Source organism: Mixophyes fleayi, chromosome 1, assembly GCF_038048845.1.
Source record: "Mixophyes fleayi isolate aMixFle1 chromosome 1, aMixFle1.hap1, whole genome shotgun sequence".
Taxonomy (NCBI): domain Eukaryota; kingdom Metazoa; phylum Chordata; class Amphibia; order Anura; family Limnodynastidae; genus Mixophyes; species Mixophyes fleayi.
In genome coordinates this window covers 73,548,572-73,569,988 of record NC_134402.1, presented here as the reverse complement: position 1 = coordinate 73,569,988, position 21,417 = coordinate 73,548,572, and the positions used below count along the sequence as shown (strand labels likewise).

The following is a 21,417-nucleotide window of genomic DNA, read 5'->3' as shown; positions in this document are numbered from 1 at the left end:
TTGTGTTTTATGACTCACTTCCAGGGACAGCAATTAAAAAAAACCAAAAAACAAGTCCACAGTTTTGAGAGTAGAGAATAAAAAGAAGAAAAAAAAAAATCTACAAAACAGGTGTAATATCCATTAACAATATAATAAATATTAGGCTGAAAAGGAGTGAAGGAGTGGAAGAAAATCACTTCGCCAGAGTCAAACCCTATGGCAGCTGCTATAAAATCTGAAAACCAATTAAAATATGTTGCGATTAAAATAATTTCAACCACCAGGATAAAGAATTGATCTTAAGTTGAAAAATCTGTTTTGCTTCCAGTTTTCATTAGAACATATATTCAGCATTGATCTACTCAGCTCATAAACTTGAATTCTGAGAAACACCAGTCACTACACAATGACTGCCTTTATGTTTGATTCAAAAGTGGTGTATGCTAAGCAGTGCTTGTTAAAACACAGCAAAGAGGGGCCTTTTAATGTTGAGCAGATGGAACTCTGCGCTAACCCTGATAGTGTAAAACAATCAAGCTGTACAATGCTTCACACACATTTCTTCTGCTGCTCAGCACATGTACAGCGGATTAAATCGGAGGATTCTCTACAGCAAATGGTAACAAAAGCGTTACTTCCCTCTGGCACCATGTACACTCTATAGCGAGACAATGATGTATAAAAAAACACATTTTTGTCAGTGTGTTTTAATGTAATATTTATATAATCGGTTCATGTTAAAGAGCACCTGTCGTGTACACACAATGCTGGCAGACATCTTGAGGTTAATCAATGCTCACAAGAACGCAGCCTAACATTTCACGATGAACTAAGGCAGCACACAGCCTCAATGATGTCACTGGTTCCTAGTGACTTGATAAGATTCTTGTGAATAGATTAACCAAGGCAAGTAATACAACAATGCGTGTAGGTAAAAGATAGACTTTCAAGCAGGATATACTAAAAAATGTCTAAACAACATCTTTATTATAGGTTAGTTGAATTTGTATTTATAGGGGCCCAAATATAAGAATAGCTAAGATTTGCATCCACTATAAAAGAGAAATTTGTTTTGTTTTTGCAGTGGACAATATATGTTAAATATATTTTTTTCCTTTATGTTTTCCTGGGGCTTTTTAAAGTTTTTTTTTTATTAGTGGTGTAAATGCCTAAGTCTGGACTTTAAGCTGCCATGCACACATGCTTTACGGTTAGCTGGGTCATACATGTGCAGATCCACTAAGGCTACTTAGCAAAGCAGTAAGTTAACCATTACTGCTCGAGGCCAGTAGAATTTATTTATAAATTGTGTAGATAACATATTTGATCTATTATCGGACTGTATATGATATTGCACCTTATCTATTATTGTACAATTTATTAAAAAAATATCATTGGGACAGCTGAGCGATGCTGGATTAGCCAAGCCAGTCCTAGGACCCTCTCTGTTCGTCTTGAGCCAGCATGCCGGCTCGGACGTGCAAACTGGAAAAAGTCCCTTTTTCACAGGATTTAGCTTATTTTTCCCTTTAATCAATAGACCAGTTCTTCACTTGCTTCAGCAGTTTCTAGCTAAATCTATTAACTTTGCCTTATTTATAACTAAATCAAATCACATGTGCCTATTTATTCCAACAACTTGGATGTTTTCAACCACATCAGATAAGAATTTATTGGTCAGGGTGGAAAAATATAGTCAGCCGATGTCTGCATATATCTTAGCAGGTAACATGGGATCTGAAATGACCAGATCTATACAACATGACCTACCATGCATACGGTCCAAAAACAGATCTTATATTGTATGGCCAGGTTAAGCTTGATTAGCTAACCCTACCTATCTCTCCCGTTCTTCATTCTTTTTGTTGTTAGATAAGATCAGAGATAATTCCTATCCTTGGGAAACTGATAAGATGCATCTATATGGACTTCCCTGTGGGAACCTATAATGTGAACCCAGATCAGAGTACAGGTTTCACTTTTACTAGCCGGGTCATATATATATCATCATCATCACCATTTATTTATATAGCGCCACTGATTGGACTGCAATGAACACATATTTGAAATGCTTATAGATTCAGCATTGTCTGTAAAAAATAAATAAATAGAAAATTACTATTTTTATTGCTGGATTATGAAAAAACATGTTGAAGGCCTACCTGCAAAAATCCTGACTATAAGAAAGAGGAAAGACGTTTAATGCCCATTTGCCTCCCAAGATGTACCTGAAGGTCATGTAAATGTTATATATGTACATCCCTGTTACTATTTCACTAGTGAACTGTAGAATTCTACACTGGTCTTGCACAGTACAAATACAAATCTAATTAAGCTACATCTGGTCAAGGGTTAAAATGTTCGCAGGTACGGAATATACTTTTTAGGTTTAATCACTGCCTGTCAAAGTACACTGATCAAGCAAAACAACGTATTCCACATAAGACAAAAACAAAAACAGACGCTGTCATGAATAATAAACAGAGTGGCTGTACCAGACATCTAAATTATAAAATTCAAAGGCTCCTCGGATAAGGTTACCTGATTTACCCCATGTTCTCTCCCTTTTTCGACTGTACCAATATGTGTAACTTACTAGCTATGTACACAGCACAGATGAGAACAGTTAGTATCACAAAAGGCACACAGCTGAAAGACAAGCTAGATCGATACTTTAAAACAACAACAACAGCTACAGTAGTGGAAAAAGCATTTTGTAATTAGTAGTCGAAATATCACAGCATGGTTGAAAGGGCTTATTAGTTAAAAAGGGCATTTTATTTTTTCTGCAGAAAATAGAAGAATTGCATTCCCTTTAGAGCTGTCTGACATCAACAACAAAGAAGGAATAAAGCGAATTGAATTTGTGCTACAGCTCTGTTGTTTTATTGATAAGAAATGATATATACTATCAATTTCCAGTCAAATAATGGTAACATCAGAGATGGCACCCACAAGCAGCTGTTCTACGCAAAAGCGAAGCATCAAGAGGAACTGCAAATATATCTTTCATCCACTATTTATCATCATAAAAGGTCTCCGGGAAGATAATGAAGGTGTGACTAAACTACAAAGCATTGTATAGAAGTTATTACAACATTTACAACACTGTAAAATGGTAGGATGAAGACAACATGTGTTATGAAGTCATTTTAATGTTGTAAAACTAAGGTGAAATACTTTTGCAGCAGATGAATAGTTATTAGTACCATCTAACCACTAAACTAAGAAGTAACTTATTGCAAGATCTGTGGTGGAAACATTTTCAACTATTATTATTATTATTATTATTAATACCTATATTTTACCTGGAAGCATTTAATTGCATAGATCACAGTAAAACTGACAGTTCTATAAAAGTTCCAAACAAGTAAGTACTTGCCACATAGTATTTTTCAAGAAATGCGTGCTAATGTATTTTCTAATAAAAAACACTTCCACTTTCACATGTCAATCCTTTAAATATCTTTTAAATGTAATCCTTACACTTTCTCGTAAACTAAAAGGAGTGGATCATAAAAACATATAATAAAACAACAACCTACCACCCTTAAAATACTGCAACAACAGAGACTTTAAACAGCTGCAGAGTATGTAGGTGTTATATACACAAATGTCAATAATAATACCTGTTGGATCTTTAAGTTTGCGTTAAAATATGACTGAAACAATCATGCATGTAGTTACTGTATAAAGCCCCATCAACATTTTCTATAGTAGTAAACATGCATTTTACATGTATTTTCTTACTGAGAGAAGACACCACTTACATTTTGAGGTAATGTGAAGGTTCAGTAAAGTGTAGACTTCTATATATAGAAATATATTATGAAACTATTACCACCCACTAAAGTAACAATAACTCCGTGCTATCTATCCTGAAAACATTAAGGGCTAAATTTACTAAACTGCGGGTTTGAAAAAGTGGAAATGTTGCCTATAGCAACCAATCAGATTCTAGCAGTCATTTATTTAGTGCACTCTACAAAATGACAGCTAGAATCTGATTGGTTGCTATAGGCAACATCTCCACTTTTTCAAACCCGCAGTTTAGTAAATATACCCCTAAATGTCCCATCACTTAAGCTGGGCACACATGCACTGATACATGCCCTGTTAACATCATGCTGGCCTGAAATTGGCACTTGTGTGTCAATAAGACAGTCAGCATGTCTAAGAATGGTGGCCTGCGTGTACGGTGCTGCAATAAAAAAAAAACAAAAACAAGTGTGAGCTGGCTGCTCAGTCCAAACACCCAACGTTCATATCTGTCCGACATCGGTGGCTTAATTGTACATCGATTCTGTTGTTTGGGGGAGAGCAGCAGGATTGTCCTGTGTGTCGCCAGCATTACCACCTCCCTGACGCATCCACCCACATCTGAAGCACGCCCAGCAGACTTCAAGTGAAAGGTTACAGAAACCTTTCAGATGCAATCTGTGAAATATTGCAAACATCAGGGCATTATCTATAAACTGTTTTGTATAAATATACTGACCGCTGGTCTGCACAGAGAGTGCAATATTCCACTTACTGAAGTAGTTCCATGGAGGATATAATCTACATATGTACATTGCATCAAGAAGACATGAGTTTAAACTAGAGATGGTCACTGACCCCCGTGTTTTGGTTTTGGATTCGGTTTTGGATCTGGATTACCGTCGTGTTTTGGTTTTGGTTTTGGTTTTGCAAAACTGCCATTGCGTGTTTTGGTTTTGGTTTTGGTTTTGTTTGGTTTTGTTTTGCTATTTTTTTGGAAAATCCATGTTTTTGGGCCTAAATTAACCCAATTTAGTGCTCCAACTGTTTTAGAGACAAGTAATCTAATTGTTGAGGTAATAAATCATCCAAAAAAACAGTTTAATTCTTCGTTGGTAGGCCTATTCTACACACAAAACAGATTGTCTTCCTCTCCATCTATGCATATTGGCAATGCAGCCATCGTCTTTGAATGTATATTACACCCTACACTTATAGTTAAATATGTAAAGAAATGGAAAAAGCCAGTTTGGTTTCTGTCTCTCAAGGCCCCCCTCCACTTGTATAAAATACCAAAAAATTCAGCCATTATAGACTGTACAATATTAATTGACATGGAGAAAGACAGTTTGGTTTCTGTCTCTCTAGGCCCCCCTCCACTTGTATAAAATACTAATAAATTCAGCCGTTATATACTGTACAATATAAATTGAAATGGACAAAGGCAGTTTGGTATCTGTCTGCATCAGATCCTCTCTCCACTAGGAGTAAAATAGAAAACTATTCAGCCGTTATATAATCTAGAATATAAATAGAAATTGAGAAAGGCAATTTGGTATCTGTCTGCATCATAATCATCAACATCATCATTAGCGCCCTCGTCGCCTACACAAATCTCCCCCTCATCCTCTTCTAATTCCAAAGTGGCATCCTCAATTTGGGTATCACCGGCTACACTCGGGCTATTAAGGCACACATCAGCAGAATGCTCACGATTAGACATCCCACTGTTGGATGGACTCTCCACAGGGATTGTTGTCATTTGTGAATCAGAGCAAATATTCTCCTGTAATGCCTCACTGGTATCTTGCAGCTCAGCTTTGACGCGTAACAGTAGTTGTGCACCAATTGTAGCCTGGGTAACTTTTTGGGATCTGCCACTAATAGCCAAAGGTGAAGGCCTCATTCTCTCTTTGCCACTGCGTGTGTAGAATGGCATGCTTGCAATTTTTTTTTTATCGTCACTTAACTTTTGCTCAGTTACACTTCTTTTTCGCTTCAATACAGTAAATTTTTTTTTGGTTTTTGTTTTTTGCACTAATTTGAAAACACTATGTTGTTTGACATCGCCTTGGCCAGATGACGTACTGGGAACACTAACATCAGGACTGGTGACAGAACCTGGTTGCTCATTTAGATCATATGTGGACTGCTTTGAATCCATTCTGAGCGCAAACCACTGAGGAGTGCTAAAAATTATTGAGTAGATACTGCTGACAGATATGACTTTTGACAGCCAGAAATATTAATGCACAATTAGGGAGGACACCCCAAAAACACTGAGGAGTGCTAAAAATTATTGAGTAGATACTGCTGACAGATATGACTTTTGACAGCCAGAAATATTAATGCACAATTAGGGAGGACACCCCAAAAACACTGAGGAGTGCTAAAAATTATTGAGTAGATACTGCTGACAGATATGACTTTTGACAGCCAGAAATATTAATGCACAATTAGGGAGGACACCCCAAAAACACTGAGGAGTGCTAAAAATTATTGAGTAGATACTGCTGACAGATATGACTTTTGACAGCCAGAAATATTAATGCACAATTAGGGAGGACACCCCAAAAACACAGAGGAGTGCTAAAATTTATTGAGTAGATACTGCTGACAGATATGACTTTTGACAGCCAGAAATATTAATGCACAATTAGAGAGGACACCCCAAAAACACTGAGGAGTGCTTAAAATTATTGAGTAGATACTGCTGACAGATATGACTTTTGACAGCCAGAAATATTAATGCACAATTAGAGAGGACACCCCAAAAACACTGAGGAGTGCTTAAAATTATTGAGTAGATACTGCTGACAGATATGACTTTTGACAGCCAGAAATATTAATGCACAATTAGAGAGGACACCCCAAAAACACTGAGGAGTGCTTAAAATTATTGAGTAGATACTGCTGACAGATATGACTTTTGACAGCCAGAAATATTAATGCACAATTAGAGAGGACACCCCAAAAACACTGAGGAGTGCTAACATTTATTGAGTAGATACTGCTGACAGATATGACTTTTGACAGCCAGAAATATTAATGCACAATTATGGGGGACAACCCAAAAGCGCTGGGGAGTGCCAAATATGAAGAAAAAATAATAAACCTCTATCCTCCTCTCTGCACTAGCGATTTTGGTTAGAGCAATTGCAAGAACAATATTGTATTCTTTCTCTGTCCCTGCTCTAATTAGCCTATGACTACACCCTGCTCTCTCCCTCTGTCAAATGGCGATGGATTGCTGTGGAGGCGTGTATTTATAAAGTTGAAGTATCGCGAGAACCGAGTCCCGAGATCCGACGACGTCACAATGACGTTCGGCCTCGATTTGGATTCGGAATTGGCGGGAGAGTACCGAGCTGCTCAGCTCGGTACTCGGATACCCAAAGTTCGGGTGGGTTCGGTTCTCGGAGAACCGGACCCGCCCATCTCTAGTTTAAACATACCACTTTTCACATCTTTACCAATCATCTAGTCATCAGTTCCATTAAACCTCCATTCTCTATCTAGCCAGACCTAAAAATTAGGTAGAGTACAATAAATGGTTCGGTCTGAGATGGTAGCTTCCATCCAGAATAGTACAGCTGATAAGTCACTGCAAGCCTCATCCTTTAAGATCTCTCAGCACTTTATAAAGATGCAGCATGGATTTAAATTTACTGGAATTTGTTGTTTCCTTTTGAAGATAAGATTCTAAGCATACCTTAAATTATGAATAAACATTGAAATGCACTTGAGAATGCATTACATGCTTCAGTGCTTTCTGTATACTTGATTTTAAACCTAAATTAAAGCCAATTTGACAGTGTCAATAGAGGTGCCAGGAATCTGAGAATACAGGTCTGGAAAGCAACAAAAAGATTAAAGCATGTACTGCTGTCCAAGTGTATTCTTTTTTTTTTTTTTTAAACTAAATCTACAGAACCTACTTAGGATCATTGACATAAAATAGGAAAAAATAATTACTGAAAGCAAAGCCAAATCCAATTTAATCTGATCTTAATCTGCTTTATTGAGAAAGTAAAATAGTTTGCGGCAAAATCTCCTGCTCACATATACATGCAACCTGTGTCCTATAGAAGATAAGTTAGATTGCAGTGTATATAGGAGATGCTAATCATTTGCCATTTGCTGGACAATCCTTGTCTAACTATATAAAAATACATTTTCAACATAGGTACCTGGAATAAATAAAAAATAATTATAAAACTATGCCCCTTTTAAATGTACCAGATAGATACATACATACATACATACATATACATACACATACATACATACATACAGAATTGTCATTATTGCAATGGTTTATATTTTGGTGAAGTATGGTAAAAGAACTTGGTTGTCACTGCATTTGTGCACGTCACAATGGGCAACCAAGTTTTTCAGTGATTCACATCAACCAATCAAACACTTGCTTTCATTGTTTAATTTATTAGCAGATAAAAGCAAAAACCCCAATTGGCTGTTGTGGTTCGGTGCATATTGCATTGTTGTTAAATGAGTCCTTGAGAGTTTCTAGGGTCATGTGAAATAAGAAAGCACACACTTTAAAATCACACTTGCCAACTTTTTACACTTCCCCTCTGTAAGGACAGAAGGAGGTGGAACACTTCAAGTGTAAGGCGTGTCATTTTGCCTCCGCCGCGCAATGGCGCCAAAGTGTTGTTTTGACACGGGGCCAAAATGATACAATTCAATGTGAATTGTGTCATGGAGGCTCCCATGCTGCCCACTTCACTAGGACGCGGGCAAGATGCAGGAGAGTGGTCTGCTCTCCCGGGTGTCCGAGAGATCTACCCGGAGTTCGGGAGTCTCCTGGATATTCGGGGAGAGTGGGCAAGTATGGTTTAAATGTGCTTCTACATATCAGAGTATGATTGAAAATAACCAAGTTCTCACCAAGGCTAATGTGGCCACACATAACAGATTTTACTGTTGTTATTATTAATTCAACGAAAACTTGAGCCAACATGAAGAAGTTATGTGTGAAAAGTAAACACACCCATACTGCTTCCATAGCAATAAAGAAGGTAATTTGAGCAACTTCATTATTTGATCATCAGCAAGTGTTATTATAAAAGCAGAGCGTTTGGCAGTTCGGTCAGGAGCAGGTTAACACCATGTTAAGAAGAGAAGACTTACGTGATGATCTCAAAATCAGCTGTTCACCACCCTGGAAACAGTTATAAGGCCATTTCCAAACAATTTCATCATTCTGCCATGAGATTATTTGCAGATGGACAATACTGAAGACATATATCAATCTTTCCAGGAGAGGGCATCCCAGCAAATTTGCACAAAAATCAAACTATATGATGCGCCAAGAACTCGCAAAGTACCCAAAAGCTACAACCAGGGGATAAATTTATCAAGCTGCAGGTTTGAAAAAGTGGATATGTTGTTATAGCAACCAATCATATTCTAGTTACCATTTATTTAGTACATTCTACAAAATGATAGCTAGAATCTGATTGGTTGCTATAGGCAACATCTCCACTTTTTCAATCCCACAGCTTGATAAATTTACCCCCAGGTGCGACAGGATGAGTTTACTTCGCCACCTGGTCTGTAGGGGGAAAGGAAGAATGGAGGGATGTTCTTCCTGCACGATTTATCTGGGTTTCTCTTTCACTGTCAGTAACTGACTGTTACTGACCGCACCTACGGGTATCACTTTGCCACCAGACAATTGCCGGCTACGAATGACAATTGCACAATAGTTGGAGAATACAGCTACCACCACTAGGTAGGTGGCAGCGGCACCTAGAACTGTTCACTTTTGGGTAGTTGGTATAGCTGCTGCAGTGTCTCTTTGCAGTGGGCTGGTTAGTACCTCCTGACCGCTTACTATGGATCAGGACTAATGGGGAGTGGGCAGAGAGCATTGACACAGAGGCGCTGGGTTCAACACAGGATAGCCAGGGAACGGATTAGAGTGTAAGCTCTTATCTGTTGGCCAAAGGATACAGAAGGCAATAGGTGTCAGGCAGAATCTTGAAGCTGCGATGTTTTATTGCTCAATAGCCTTGACAAGGACTTTTACAAACTAGGTGAAGGTGCTAGTGATCATCCAGAAGTACAGATGCAATAATACACTTTACATGGGCAACAGGGGTCTTTTTATACAGTTCTACACACACAACCTGGCAGGAGGTAATCCACCCTCCTGCCTCTTTAACCAATGTAAGCTGATTCATGCAGCCAATAAGTGAATCGGCCCGGAGGAGTTAACACCTTGAACAAATTTAGCTAGTGGTGGCAGGGGGGGGGTGTAATTTCCCCATGGTTATAATCTGCTGGGAAAGTGGGGGTTAGGCTCAGCCTCTTCTCCTCTCTGGTGCCAGAAAGTCTACAGTGGAAGATTTATCTTTTACATTTCCCGCCTAAAATAATTACAGGGACTCTGCACCGGGGTCCGGCTCTCCCACCTGGCCGAAAATAGTATCAGACGGAGAGGGACCAGATCCCTGGCCTGCCGCTCCTTAGCCTGCGGTGACCCCCAGGAGGCGCTGCATCTCCCGGATTCGTGTGAATCCAGGAGGCTGTGCTGTAAACCCTCTGACAGCCACTTAAAGTTGGCTGCCGGGGGGTGCAGACCCCACTGGATCACCAGGAAAGGCAAGTACCATTTTTATTTAAATCTACATATCACATACATTTTACACATTTTTACTGCATAGTTATATAGTTACATAGTTACACTCCCGAGCGCACATTTAAAAATACATTTTTATTTACTTTATTAGATATACTCAACATTTTAAATGCGGTTCTTAGTGTCGGTATTGTAAATTTTCTGGTGCCGGGTACTAACCCTCCCAGACACAATAGGGATGTACAGACCTCTGTAAACAAGGTAAATGTGAAAGTCCAGAAAAAAAAACTGAACTAGTTTGGCTTTAGTGGAAGTTGAGTCAAGACAAAGCCTTTTATCTCCATAAAAGGGATATCATAAATGTAGGCTGCACCTGAATTATATAACACAAAACTTCTGGAACAATGTCTTCTGGACAGTCAAGACCAAAGTGCAGCTGATTGGAGTAATTTGGAGATGGGCCACATTCGCGCAACTGACCGGATCCCGTTTGTCACAGAACAACATCTTCCAGCATACCTGGGGATGAGATCTGACATTCATGCAGAGGAGGTACATAGTGGGAAAGTGAGCAGGAGGGGGACGGAGTTTTCAACCAAAGAGAGAAGCAAGTGTGAGACAAGCAAAGAGACAGGAGATTGGGAGAGGAGGAGAAAAAGTCTGCCAGAGCAGAGAAACGGAGCACCAGGAAGAGAGAGCAGGAGATTGGAAGAAGATGTGAAGAGAGGGAGCAATAGACTGTTTGGAGAGGAGTGGATGCAGCTGCCAGACTCAGGAATTGAGAGAAGCCATGCTGCCAGTGGATGCTGGAGACCAATGGAATAAGTAGAAACCGATTGTTATATTACTTATTTACATGGACTGAGTCTTGTACTACTATACATTAGAAGGGAACTGGTGGGAGACCTGAAGATTTATTTGTAAAAACTCTTTTGCAGGACTATGTTTTAGTATCAAGGGTATAGTACAGGGAGAGATAGATATGAACTTTGGGACTGAGATATTAAAAAAAAAAAAAAGTGTGTATACATTTCAGTGCTATTTTAGAATATTGCTCTGTTAATTCTTGTCTGGGTTTTAGAGTGTTTTCATTGCTTAATATCTATCACTAAATTAACCTTTTCTGCTGTGAAGTATATCTTTGAGAACAAAACAAAATAAACCTTTAGATTGTAAGCTTGCGAGCAGGGTTCTCTTACCTCTCTGTCTGTATGTATTACCCAGTATTGTCTTATTAATGTTTGTTCCCAATTGTAAAGCGCTACTGAGTCTGTTGGCGCTATATAAATAAATGTTGATCATGATGAGTATTGAGATTGCATCTGTGTGTCTGAGGTGGAAAGTAGGTGTGCAGAGGGTTCCTTAATCCCCCATTGGTGATGCAAATTCACTCAACATTACCCAAGAAATATACTACTGAATACTGACTATGGTGGAGGCACTGCTCAGAAGATATTCAGGTGAAGATTGATATTCGGTAACAGTAAAGTAAACATACCACTCCCCACAGGGAGGGTGTTACATTTGTTGAATAAATAATGACAAAGTCAAATCTGATTTGTGGTATTTGTCACATGACATTAGAATAATCACATCTAAGAACTTAACGAGGACTAGATATATAAAAATTAGATTTAAAAGAGGGTGTAATTTCTTTTTTCACATGACTGTGGATCCTTTGCATATAATTCCACCCCATATATCCCAAGTGAAACCTGGTAACCAAACATTACTTGGTGCATGTGTACTTTTATCTATACACGGGCATTATAGGGATAGCTTCCTGTGTTACATCGCAATTTACAGGTTGCGCTATGTATGTCTTTTCATTTCTTTTTCATGTTCATCTTTGAGATCAACTTTAGTGGATTGGATCAAGCATAGAAGAACAACATCATCATCATTATTTCTGGAGTTTTGGACGTTTGATGTTACACCATTATTTGACTCTTAGGACATTTTGATGTTACACTTATATTTGACTTTGTAGACATTGAGTTTTTATACCATCAGCACCATTTTCTCCTTACATTTGCTTTATTTATATGTTTTTCTAGTACCATTGGGAATTGTGTACTGTAAGGTGAGAGGCTGCTTTTGGGTCTCATTGCGCAGGTATACCCCATATTTGTGATTGGATTACTTGGGGTGCATCATTTAGGCTCTTGGTGAGCCCCCGACATCCTGTTTGTCACTGCTCCCGCAGTGTTTTCCACAGACAACATGCTGACTGTGCAAAATAAAACTGGGTCGGCAGAAGCCAGTAGACTAGATATGGTTGCCATACAACAGTCATTTTTTTCAGACATGCAGCATGTTGTCTGCCAACAACTTACTGCATGCAGGATAGCGAGAGGAGCAGTGACAGACACGCACAGCATACTAGGTAAGCAACCATTGGTGACTGGGTTTCACCAAGTATGTTCTCTCAAGAATGTATTTTTCATCTTTGGTAGGAATTATTAAAGTAGGCAAAAACCTGCATGCACCTACCAGCACTGGGAACCATTCATGATGTGCTGCCATCAACCCAATCAATCAAGTTTGCTTCTTTGTACCAAGATGTTTTAACAGCTGCTCATATACCGTAGATTTACTATGACTATAAAACTAGTGTTATGGGGTCTGGATAAGCCCTCAAAACATTTTCTGAGTCTTTTAGTCTAACGTAAAGCCTCTCTAGCCTCTATATGACAGTCTGTGCTGGGACTTGTAGTTCAATAGCATACCTACCTGCACTATAATATTATATTTTCAAATGGCATGTACACATGTATAAAATGCACACATATAGCCTATTACACATTCTAATCTGCTCATAAATTACACAGCGCTGCTTAACATAAAAAAAAAACATGTGACCGAAACAAGAGGACATATGTCAAAATGTTAATCATATGCAAGCTAAACCTTTATTTCAAATTGAAAATAATCTTCGGATGGAGTGGACACGATATGTCCTCTGGGGTTCAAGCAGAAAACAAAACTGCTGCTGCTGTTACAAGAGCCTTTCTTTGCAAAAGACATAAGCTGATATTTTGCCCATTTCCCACTGTGTACAAATGACACAGGTGACCTTTAAATTCATGTGTTCATTGAAAAGGATTTCACAAACTGTCTGAAGATTGTTCTGAAGCATTTTACACTTCAGTAGTTCTGTCAGGGGCATGTAGGACTTCAGTTACTCATTGTACTTGTGTGAACAGAATCTCCGAACTCACAGACCTCATGAAAAAAAACGTAAAAATATCCTCTAAAATCAATGTCCAATGAAAAACACAAAATGCACATTTAACCGAAACGGAAAGTTTGGACAAAGGGCAGAGAGCAATCCTCTGTACAATTTCCCTAATTTCCAGTAGGGTACAGCTCAATACATTAATGAGATCATATAACCCCATTACAATGTATATTCATTGCTAGTTCTTTAGTTTTGTGCCAAGATGTGGGACTGTCTGAATGTAGGCAATATTAATATGGTGTTTTTATAATATTTCATAGTACAATAGTCATGGTATAGTTTCAGTATTGTTTAGTCACTTTATGTGATCATAGATTAATAAGCAAAATACTATTTAATAAGTACTGTATGTAAACAATAAAGCTATAAATACTAAACTATTATCACTGTTCAATAAACATATTTCTGAATCTTGTTGCTCTAGAAGATTTCCAATTAAAGGGACACTATTGCCAAAATGTACATGGCTTTGGATGATATTATATTTATTATATTAGAGCTACTAGTAATATTTAATCATATGCAATTAGTCAAACAAGATTTTTCAAATGCTTAAACGATGCAATTGTGGGGGATGCATTTTTTTTCTTTGCAAATTAAATTTCTATTTGAGGAGAACACAGTATAGGCCACTCTCAGCCTTAGAAGTTTGTATTAGAAAAGACAATAGAGAAGGTGGGGTAACCTTTTTGTAGGTTCCTCTCTCTGTCTAATATATATATATGCAAAACAAATTAACTGCTCTCAGTATTTACAGGTACTATGCCACTATAGGTTCTTTAAACTTTAGCTAAAAATCAACCTATTACAGAGACACTTTGTTGAGGCAGGTTGGCCTAGGTACGTGTTATAACTTTTCTGCTTTCAATACCTTTATTACAGGTACGTCTTCATTAATATTTTTTTTTAGTATTTAGCCAATGAGGGGTTTTTTTCTCTCTCCTTCCACGTGCCATGATTTGCACCTGGCTATAAACGGCTTTAGACCATCTTGCATTTTTTGTATGTTTTCTATTAGTTTAGTTTGTTGGCTTTCATCTATGTGTCACAATAGCTTCATTCCCCCCATGGAAAAGTTAAGAAGCAGAATTTGACATACCTGTCATGGGATTTATTGCGAAGAATCCTTGTGGGTTTCCACTTGATATCTTATAAGTCAGCTTGTCATTAGAGCTGGAGTCTGGATCAAATGCTGTAATCTGTACAACAGATAAGTCCCTAGGTGAGTTTTCCATGACCTCCGGGTAATACACAGGTTCCGACGTCTGCGGTGCATTATCATTAACATCTTCAATTTCAATGTATATCTCAATGAAAGATGAAAGGGGAACAACACCACGATCAGTGGCATAAACAGTCAGCCAGTAATGAGAAGTCGTTTCACGGTCAAGAATATCTGCGGTCCGTATAATACCTGAGCATTAAAGAAAGATAGACAGTGCGGTTAATGGAAATTTCAGCACTTAAGGTTAAGTATCTTTCAAATTCTAATTGCACTAAACACATATTAAGTATAGAGCATAATACATCAATGCAGCAATAAACCTATTCTAATGAAAACATTTTAAAGTGCTGGAGGACGCATTGGGGAGACAAAGTGACCTGTCTCCACTATTCAGCGTAAGGCGTTTAAACACAATAAAATTATGGAAGATGGTTATGGTTTAATCCTGTAACCTGCTATAAAGTATGTTAGGAATAACTTTAGGAATAAGTCTAAATAATACTTGAAATAAGTGAATATGTTAGAGAGAAGCCTGTAAGTTGTGTGTGTTGTAGTACAGAGAATCAAACAATACAAGGAGAGTCATTCTTCACTCTAACCCAGGGGTTCTTAACCTGGATAGATATCAGGGGGTCCGCGAACTTGGGTGGGGAAAAAAAAAACATCTTTATTTTCTTTAACCGCTCTCTGAAATGTAGCATTTCCTTCAATTATGAATGTAGACAACAAACAAACAGTAATATTAGCAGCAACTGTGACTTTGTCACTAATAGAAATCAAAGTTATTTTCATATTTGTAACATTGATCGGTGCACAGGCTGCGAGGAGGGGTTCATAGGCTTCACCAAACTTCCAAAGGAGTCCGGGGCACCAAAAAAGATTAAGAACCCCCACTCTAGCCAGTGAAATGCAGCTCAGTAAAAGTGAAACTGCTGAAGAATGTTCATCACGATTGTAGCAAATCAAATACAGGCAAAGACATGTCTATAGCACATGTATTGTTACAAAAAAAAAAGCAGCACACAAGCTAGGGCATTTATGCTACAATACATATAGGAATGATTACCCACTGCCAGTCCGACTCACTGTCTCATTCCTCATGTATTCCATGTGTGTACCTGCACATGTAGGCTTTGGTACAGTTATGAGGTACTAAACTGGTAAGCAATGAACCAAGCATGAGCCTCTCAAAGCCGTTACTCTTAATGGTCTCCAGTAAGCACAATTAGAAAACACCAAAGAACAAAGAAAGGTATAAAATTAGTTAAATCTACATTATATTTAAAATGTTTTATATGTTATTACTGGAAATTGGAGAGAAAATAATTAGTAAGTTAATCCATTCTTGTCTACTCTCCTGGAATATCTGGGAGACTCCAGACTAGCTGGTCTCTCTCCAGAATCCCCATCACTTCACTAATGAAGTGGGCAGAGGTGGAGCTCAATACAGACCACCCCCACTCCTATGTCACACGATGCATAAGTGGGCGGGGCCAAGGTGACAATCTCTCTGACGCAGACTGCCCTAGGCTAATAAGCTCGTAAGGCCCCTTCACCTTCCATACCAGATGAATATGCAGAAGGTAAAAGTAAACTAGTGCTTAATATATAATATGGCTTCCTGCACTCCCATCATCCATGATTACGTTCCCACATTTTTAAAACTCGGCTGCACTTGGATGTCATGACAATCTGTACAGTTGAACGATGGCATGAACGAGTGCTACTGAGGGTGATAATGAGAAGGTGGAGGGGGTGGGGGCTGTCTCATCAATCTCATCTCATCAATTTTTTGTCTCCTACACGATTATCTCCAATGCCCGCCCAATGATGACTCATTGCCTTCAGCCTTTACCATGGAAACACGCCAAGAGTAAAACCTTATGACATTTTTTTCTGTCTTGGTTTCTTATTACTTTGGAGAACAACTATTCTCTTATAATTTAAAATGAGTTTCAGTTTATGCTTCTGCCGAACACAATTTTGCCCCCCCCCCCCCCCACCCCCCAAGGCCTTGCACCCTAGGTTGTAGCCAAATGAGTCTATCGGATAACCAGGTCCTGCCCAGAGGGGAGGTTTGAAGTTGTTGGCAATCATGAGTTAATCACCTTATAAGAAATCTGTTCATGTGCTTCATTTTTTGTTACAGTTAATAAAAGCAGGCAATTTATTAAATAGTGCACCAGGGATTATAGTCAAAGTACAAACTTAGATAAAGTATGTAAACTACTTTATCATGAACAAAAAAGTAAAAAAAAAAAAAAATTTAAGACAAAATATATATCATCAGGGACTGAGACACTTATTTAAAAGTACAGGATGAAAAGCACTTTGTTGTGTGCCTTGTCTGTGCCGACGCTGGCCAATAAAATGCATTAATGTGCTCTACCTTTAAACTGTCATAAAATGGGATTGTAACCCTTTTGCAAGCTCTAATTTGGTGCAGCTCACAGTTATAGATGCTCAATTCACTTGCATAATGTGGTCAAATAACATATAGGATAGTAAACAGCCAACATTTTTACACTGATTGCTTGCCCTGATCTGCTAATATAATTGCTACCCATTTCAGATGGGCAAAAACAACAACATTCAGTTAAAAAGATACATTACTATACTATGAAATAATGTTCAGAGTAATAGCTTTATATGCAAGAACCCAGCAAAGGTAACACATTACCCTAACGGGCTGCACTGGGTACGTGGTAGTGTATGGTGAAGGTAGTGTATGCTCTCATTAAATTACGCTTTTAACTCTCTAATGTCCAGATTTTTCAGGTTAGAGGAAACATTGTTACGTGTAATATTTTAACCAGACAATTAATTGCAACCCAGGCTCCCTTCAAGGATTTTTATTGTGTCTATTTTCTTTTCTTTTTTTTAGTGACTATCAGCTGAAAGAAAATATAAGGCACTAGGGCATCTCAGTGTGTTCTAGTCTGAGCTAATTATACTACTTTCACAAGCAGCAGCACCATTCTTTCGCTGGATCGCTGCAAACCAACTATTAAACATGTCTAGGCTGATAGATTTTCTGAAATCCTGCATCTAGTTCATTTACCTGAGAAGTCAAAAGGTGTTTATTTAAAAGACAACGTTGTAAAAGCTTTTATCTGAAATATGTCAGCGGAGTTTGGGGTTTTTTTTGAGGGGGGAGCTTATCTTTGTCAAAAGAGAAGCAATTGTTCCTGCCCAGAGAAATGGTCAGCAGGCATGTTTTACAGATAAATGGGAAGAGATGATGCAATTAGAGAATCTCTACTGAAGCTGCTCCTGGATTCAGGATGTTACTTCCAGTCCACAGAATCTTTTTAGTTTTTTTCTAAAAAAAAGGCAGACAGCTTCCACAGTCATCCCCATTTATGCCTATTTTAATAGCATGGTTTATTCCTGTCATCCTGCTGCTTCTGTGTCAGATCTACACTATAACTGCTATAATTGCTGTACATAGAAAAAAAAAGTACAGGCTTGGTAAAGCCTTCAGTGTTGGATATATGGTTTTTTTTTTTATTGTGCGTGTTATGTTCTATTATTTGCTCAGTGGTAATACAATATGCATACACATCTCTCACAGTTACTGTGTGGAGGGCTGCTAAGCAATTTAATAGGAATGACAAGGGCAGCAGGGGACTAACTACAAAACATTTATCATTTTTAAACAAATTTTATTATACATATTGTAAGAAACAAATGGGCAAACACATGGGGCTAGATTTATCAAATTTTATTAAAAGGAGTGGAGGTGTTCCTCTTACAACCAATTAGCTTCTAGCTATCATTTATCTAGTCCATGATAGCAAGTGACAGCTAAAATCTGATTGGTTGCTATAAGCAACAACCTCACATTTCCTTTTTAAATCTACCCCATTATCACACATAGGGGGAATTCAACTGACCCCGTTACTTGTGACAGTAATGTGTTCCTCACTATTATCTTTACTACGGAAATAGTGCGCATGATTACAGTTGCTATAGTAATTTCAATGCCGATTTTTGCTGGCAGCTCTGAGAGCCGCCAGCAGAAATCCGCGTTAAAATTACCGTACTAAGGGTAATATTGCGTGGGCCATGTTACTCTCACGAGTACTGCCTTCAATTGAATTTCTTCCATACAATGTCACATGGTCAAAGACTGATTAGAATATAATATTGGGGCCTAATAGAAAAAAAAATGGTGTGCCATTTATATGATAACGTTAGTTGACCAGTTATTCTCCAGCGGGATCAGTGGTTACCTGTCTCTGGTATCACTGATCATGATAATTTCCAGCAGTCACGAAAAACAATTCAAGGATCTCACTAATATCCCTTGCTACAACAAAGGGTTACACATTACTTTTACATTAAAATGAGGGGATAAAAGGAGCGAATTCACCAAGCCCAAGCACAGTAGTTTAACAAATGGCGGGGTATTCAAGTAGGTGAGAAGTTAGTGAAAGTTTTATCACAATCCAGAGGCCTCTTTGTCAATAGACCCTTTTCTCTGGTGATAAGGATGATTTTTTTTATCTTTGCTTATTGTGAAGATAAAATTGTACTTTTCAATGAAATGTACCACATAAATATTGCCGGGGAAGCTGAGCAATGCTGCAGTAATGTACAAATCCGTGGTAGGATAGGCTGGTATAGTAATATGCCATACCTCCACTTCTACCTTCATTGTAAAGCTATCAAATTCCATCCACTTACATTTTCCAAACCGCCACTGATAGAGATATTAATTTATTTAACAGCAAGCTGTGGATTATTCCCATTGTCTTTGTCATGGACATTAGTACACGCTGAAGATAAGACTATCTTTGACAATTCTTTAGAGAACTATTACTATCATAGGTGCACTGTAATCATGTTATGGACTCTGACATGTCTTCTAATCCCACAGACTGGTTCTGTTAAAATAAACCAATCAGTCAATACAGTTGTTCATACTGTGTCAGTCTGGCTATTGGCAGGTAATATTATTCATCATAACAAGCCACACCTCAAGGTGCTCCCACATATCAATATTTCAGCACTGGGGAAATTAATATTCCTGAAGCACTCAATGCTCTTGTCATCGGAGTGAGCTGCAGATTCTTGAACATGCCCACTTTTAATAGTAACAGTGAACAATTGTGAATCAGTTTTGCTTGTGATTGTTGCGAAATCTCAGAGCAGTTGGGAGTTTAGAACAAAACACAACGATCACTGTCTTGCTCATGGGTAAGCTCAGAAAAAAAACAAAGCATTAATAAAAACATATAACCTAAAATAAATACTTATACTGCAGTTCTGTACTGAATGGCAATATTGAACAGTAGGCATCAGGTCCTATTTAAACTAGTAGATTAGCTTCTGAATCTGCCCTAACTTTCTAATATGCATAAAATAGCACGACCTACCAAAAATGGTACAAAGGATACAGATTGCAATATAAGTAACTACAGGTAAAAGCACGTACTTTGCATATTACCGGTGTGATTTTAAATTGGCAGCTGGAAAGTGAAAAATAGAACCAAGTCCATTAAACCACTGCTGTACATTTGAATTAAAAAAAAATGTTAATTTGGGCTGGTCCACTAGACTATCCTGGAGATCAAAGGAGAGCAAAGAAAAAGAAAAAAAGGAGTAAGGCTAGGTACACACTGAAGAATTTTCAGACTGACGTGTTATCTCAAACGATTGTACCTACGACTGAAGGTCCGATCAGTCTGGTGATTCATGCATACACACTGACACAATTTACCGTCAGATCTGTGCTCTTCATTATTGTCACACTGATTAAAACCATCTTGTTATAGCTACCCACACGTTCTAACGGATTTCGTTAGCTTCTGTGACTCTCAAATGAAACATTCCGTCTCAGAACGAACAAATTAATTATTCCTTCTACAGCACTCTCTACATTTATTCACCGGAACATTCATTGCTAGCATCGGCTGAAAAGAACACGACTTTGTAAAGTCTATGGAGATCGTGAGCATGATTGCATACACACTACATGATCGGTCAGTGATTGGTTGGAAAATATTAAACAGTACGGCCAACCAAATTAAACGATTATCGGTACTTTGGGACATCTTAAGGTCATCATATCACTATACACACTCACATGATATGTTTGGTCAGATGTCAGCTGGCATTTTCATGCAATCATCGGGCCAGTGTGTACCTAGTCTAAGTTTGCTCCTGCACAAACCAAGTTACAATGCAAGGAGTGCAAATTAGTTTATTACTTTGCAAAAAAAACAAGTGTTAAATACTGACTGTTTTTTTTTATTTTAGCACACAAATACTTGATAGCTTTATTTTTACACTGAAATTTAGAAGTTGATCTAAGACATGCCCTATCCCAACTATAAATCTGTCCCCACATTTTAAATTTACCTCCCCCTTCAATGTAACATGGTTTTGCTCAAGTGCAAAGTTACTCCTTTTTGTATGCTTTGCTCTCCTTAATGACTTAAAGAGTTTAAAAACAAATGTTAATTAATTGAAATAATTTTTAAGTTCCAACACACCAATAACATTGTCGTTGGCTTTACTTTGTGCTATACTTCCAAGGGAGAAAGACTAAGTAATTGGGGTTAATCTTTCTCTGCTCAGTGGTTGCAAGTCATGATT

The 21,417-nt window shown here is 38.1% G+C and overlaps 1 protein-coding gene across 6 annotated transcripts in view; it reads right to left on the bottom strand.

The window, feature by feature from the left end:
* Positions 1 to 21,417, bottom strand: part of FAT1 (FAT atypical cadherin 1) — a 172,625-nt gene that overhangs the window by 92,905 nt on the left and 58,303 nt on the right. For all 6 annotated transcript variants that reach the window (XR_012688179.1, XM_075196658.1, XM_075196666.1 and 3 more), the window contains exon 3: positions 14,689 to 15,003. Coding sequence is in view for 5 of the 6 variants with exons in the window: in XM_075196658.1 (XP_075052759.1) it covers positions 14,689 to 15,003 (315 nt within the window). In the remaining variant the exon portion in view is untranslated. The remainder of the gene's footprint in view (positions 1 to 14,688; positions 15,004 to 21,417) is intronic.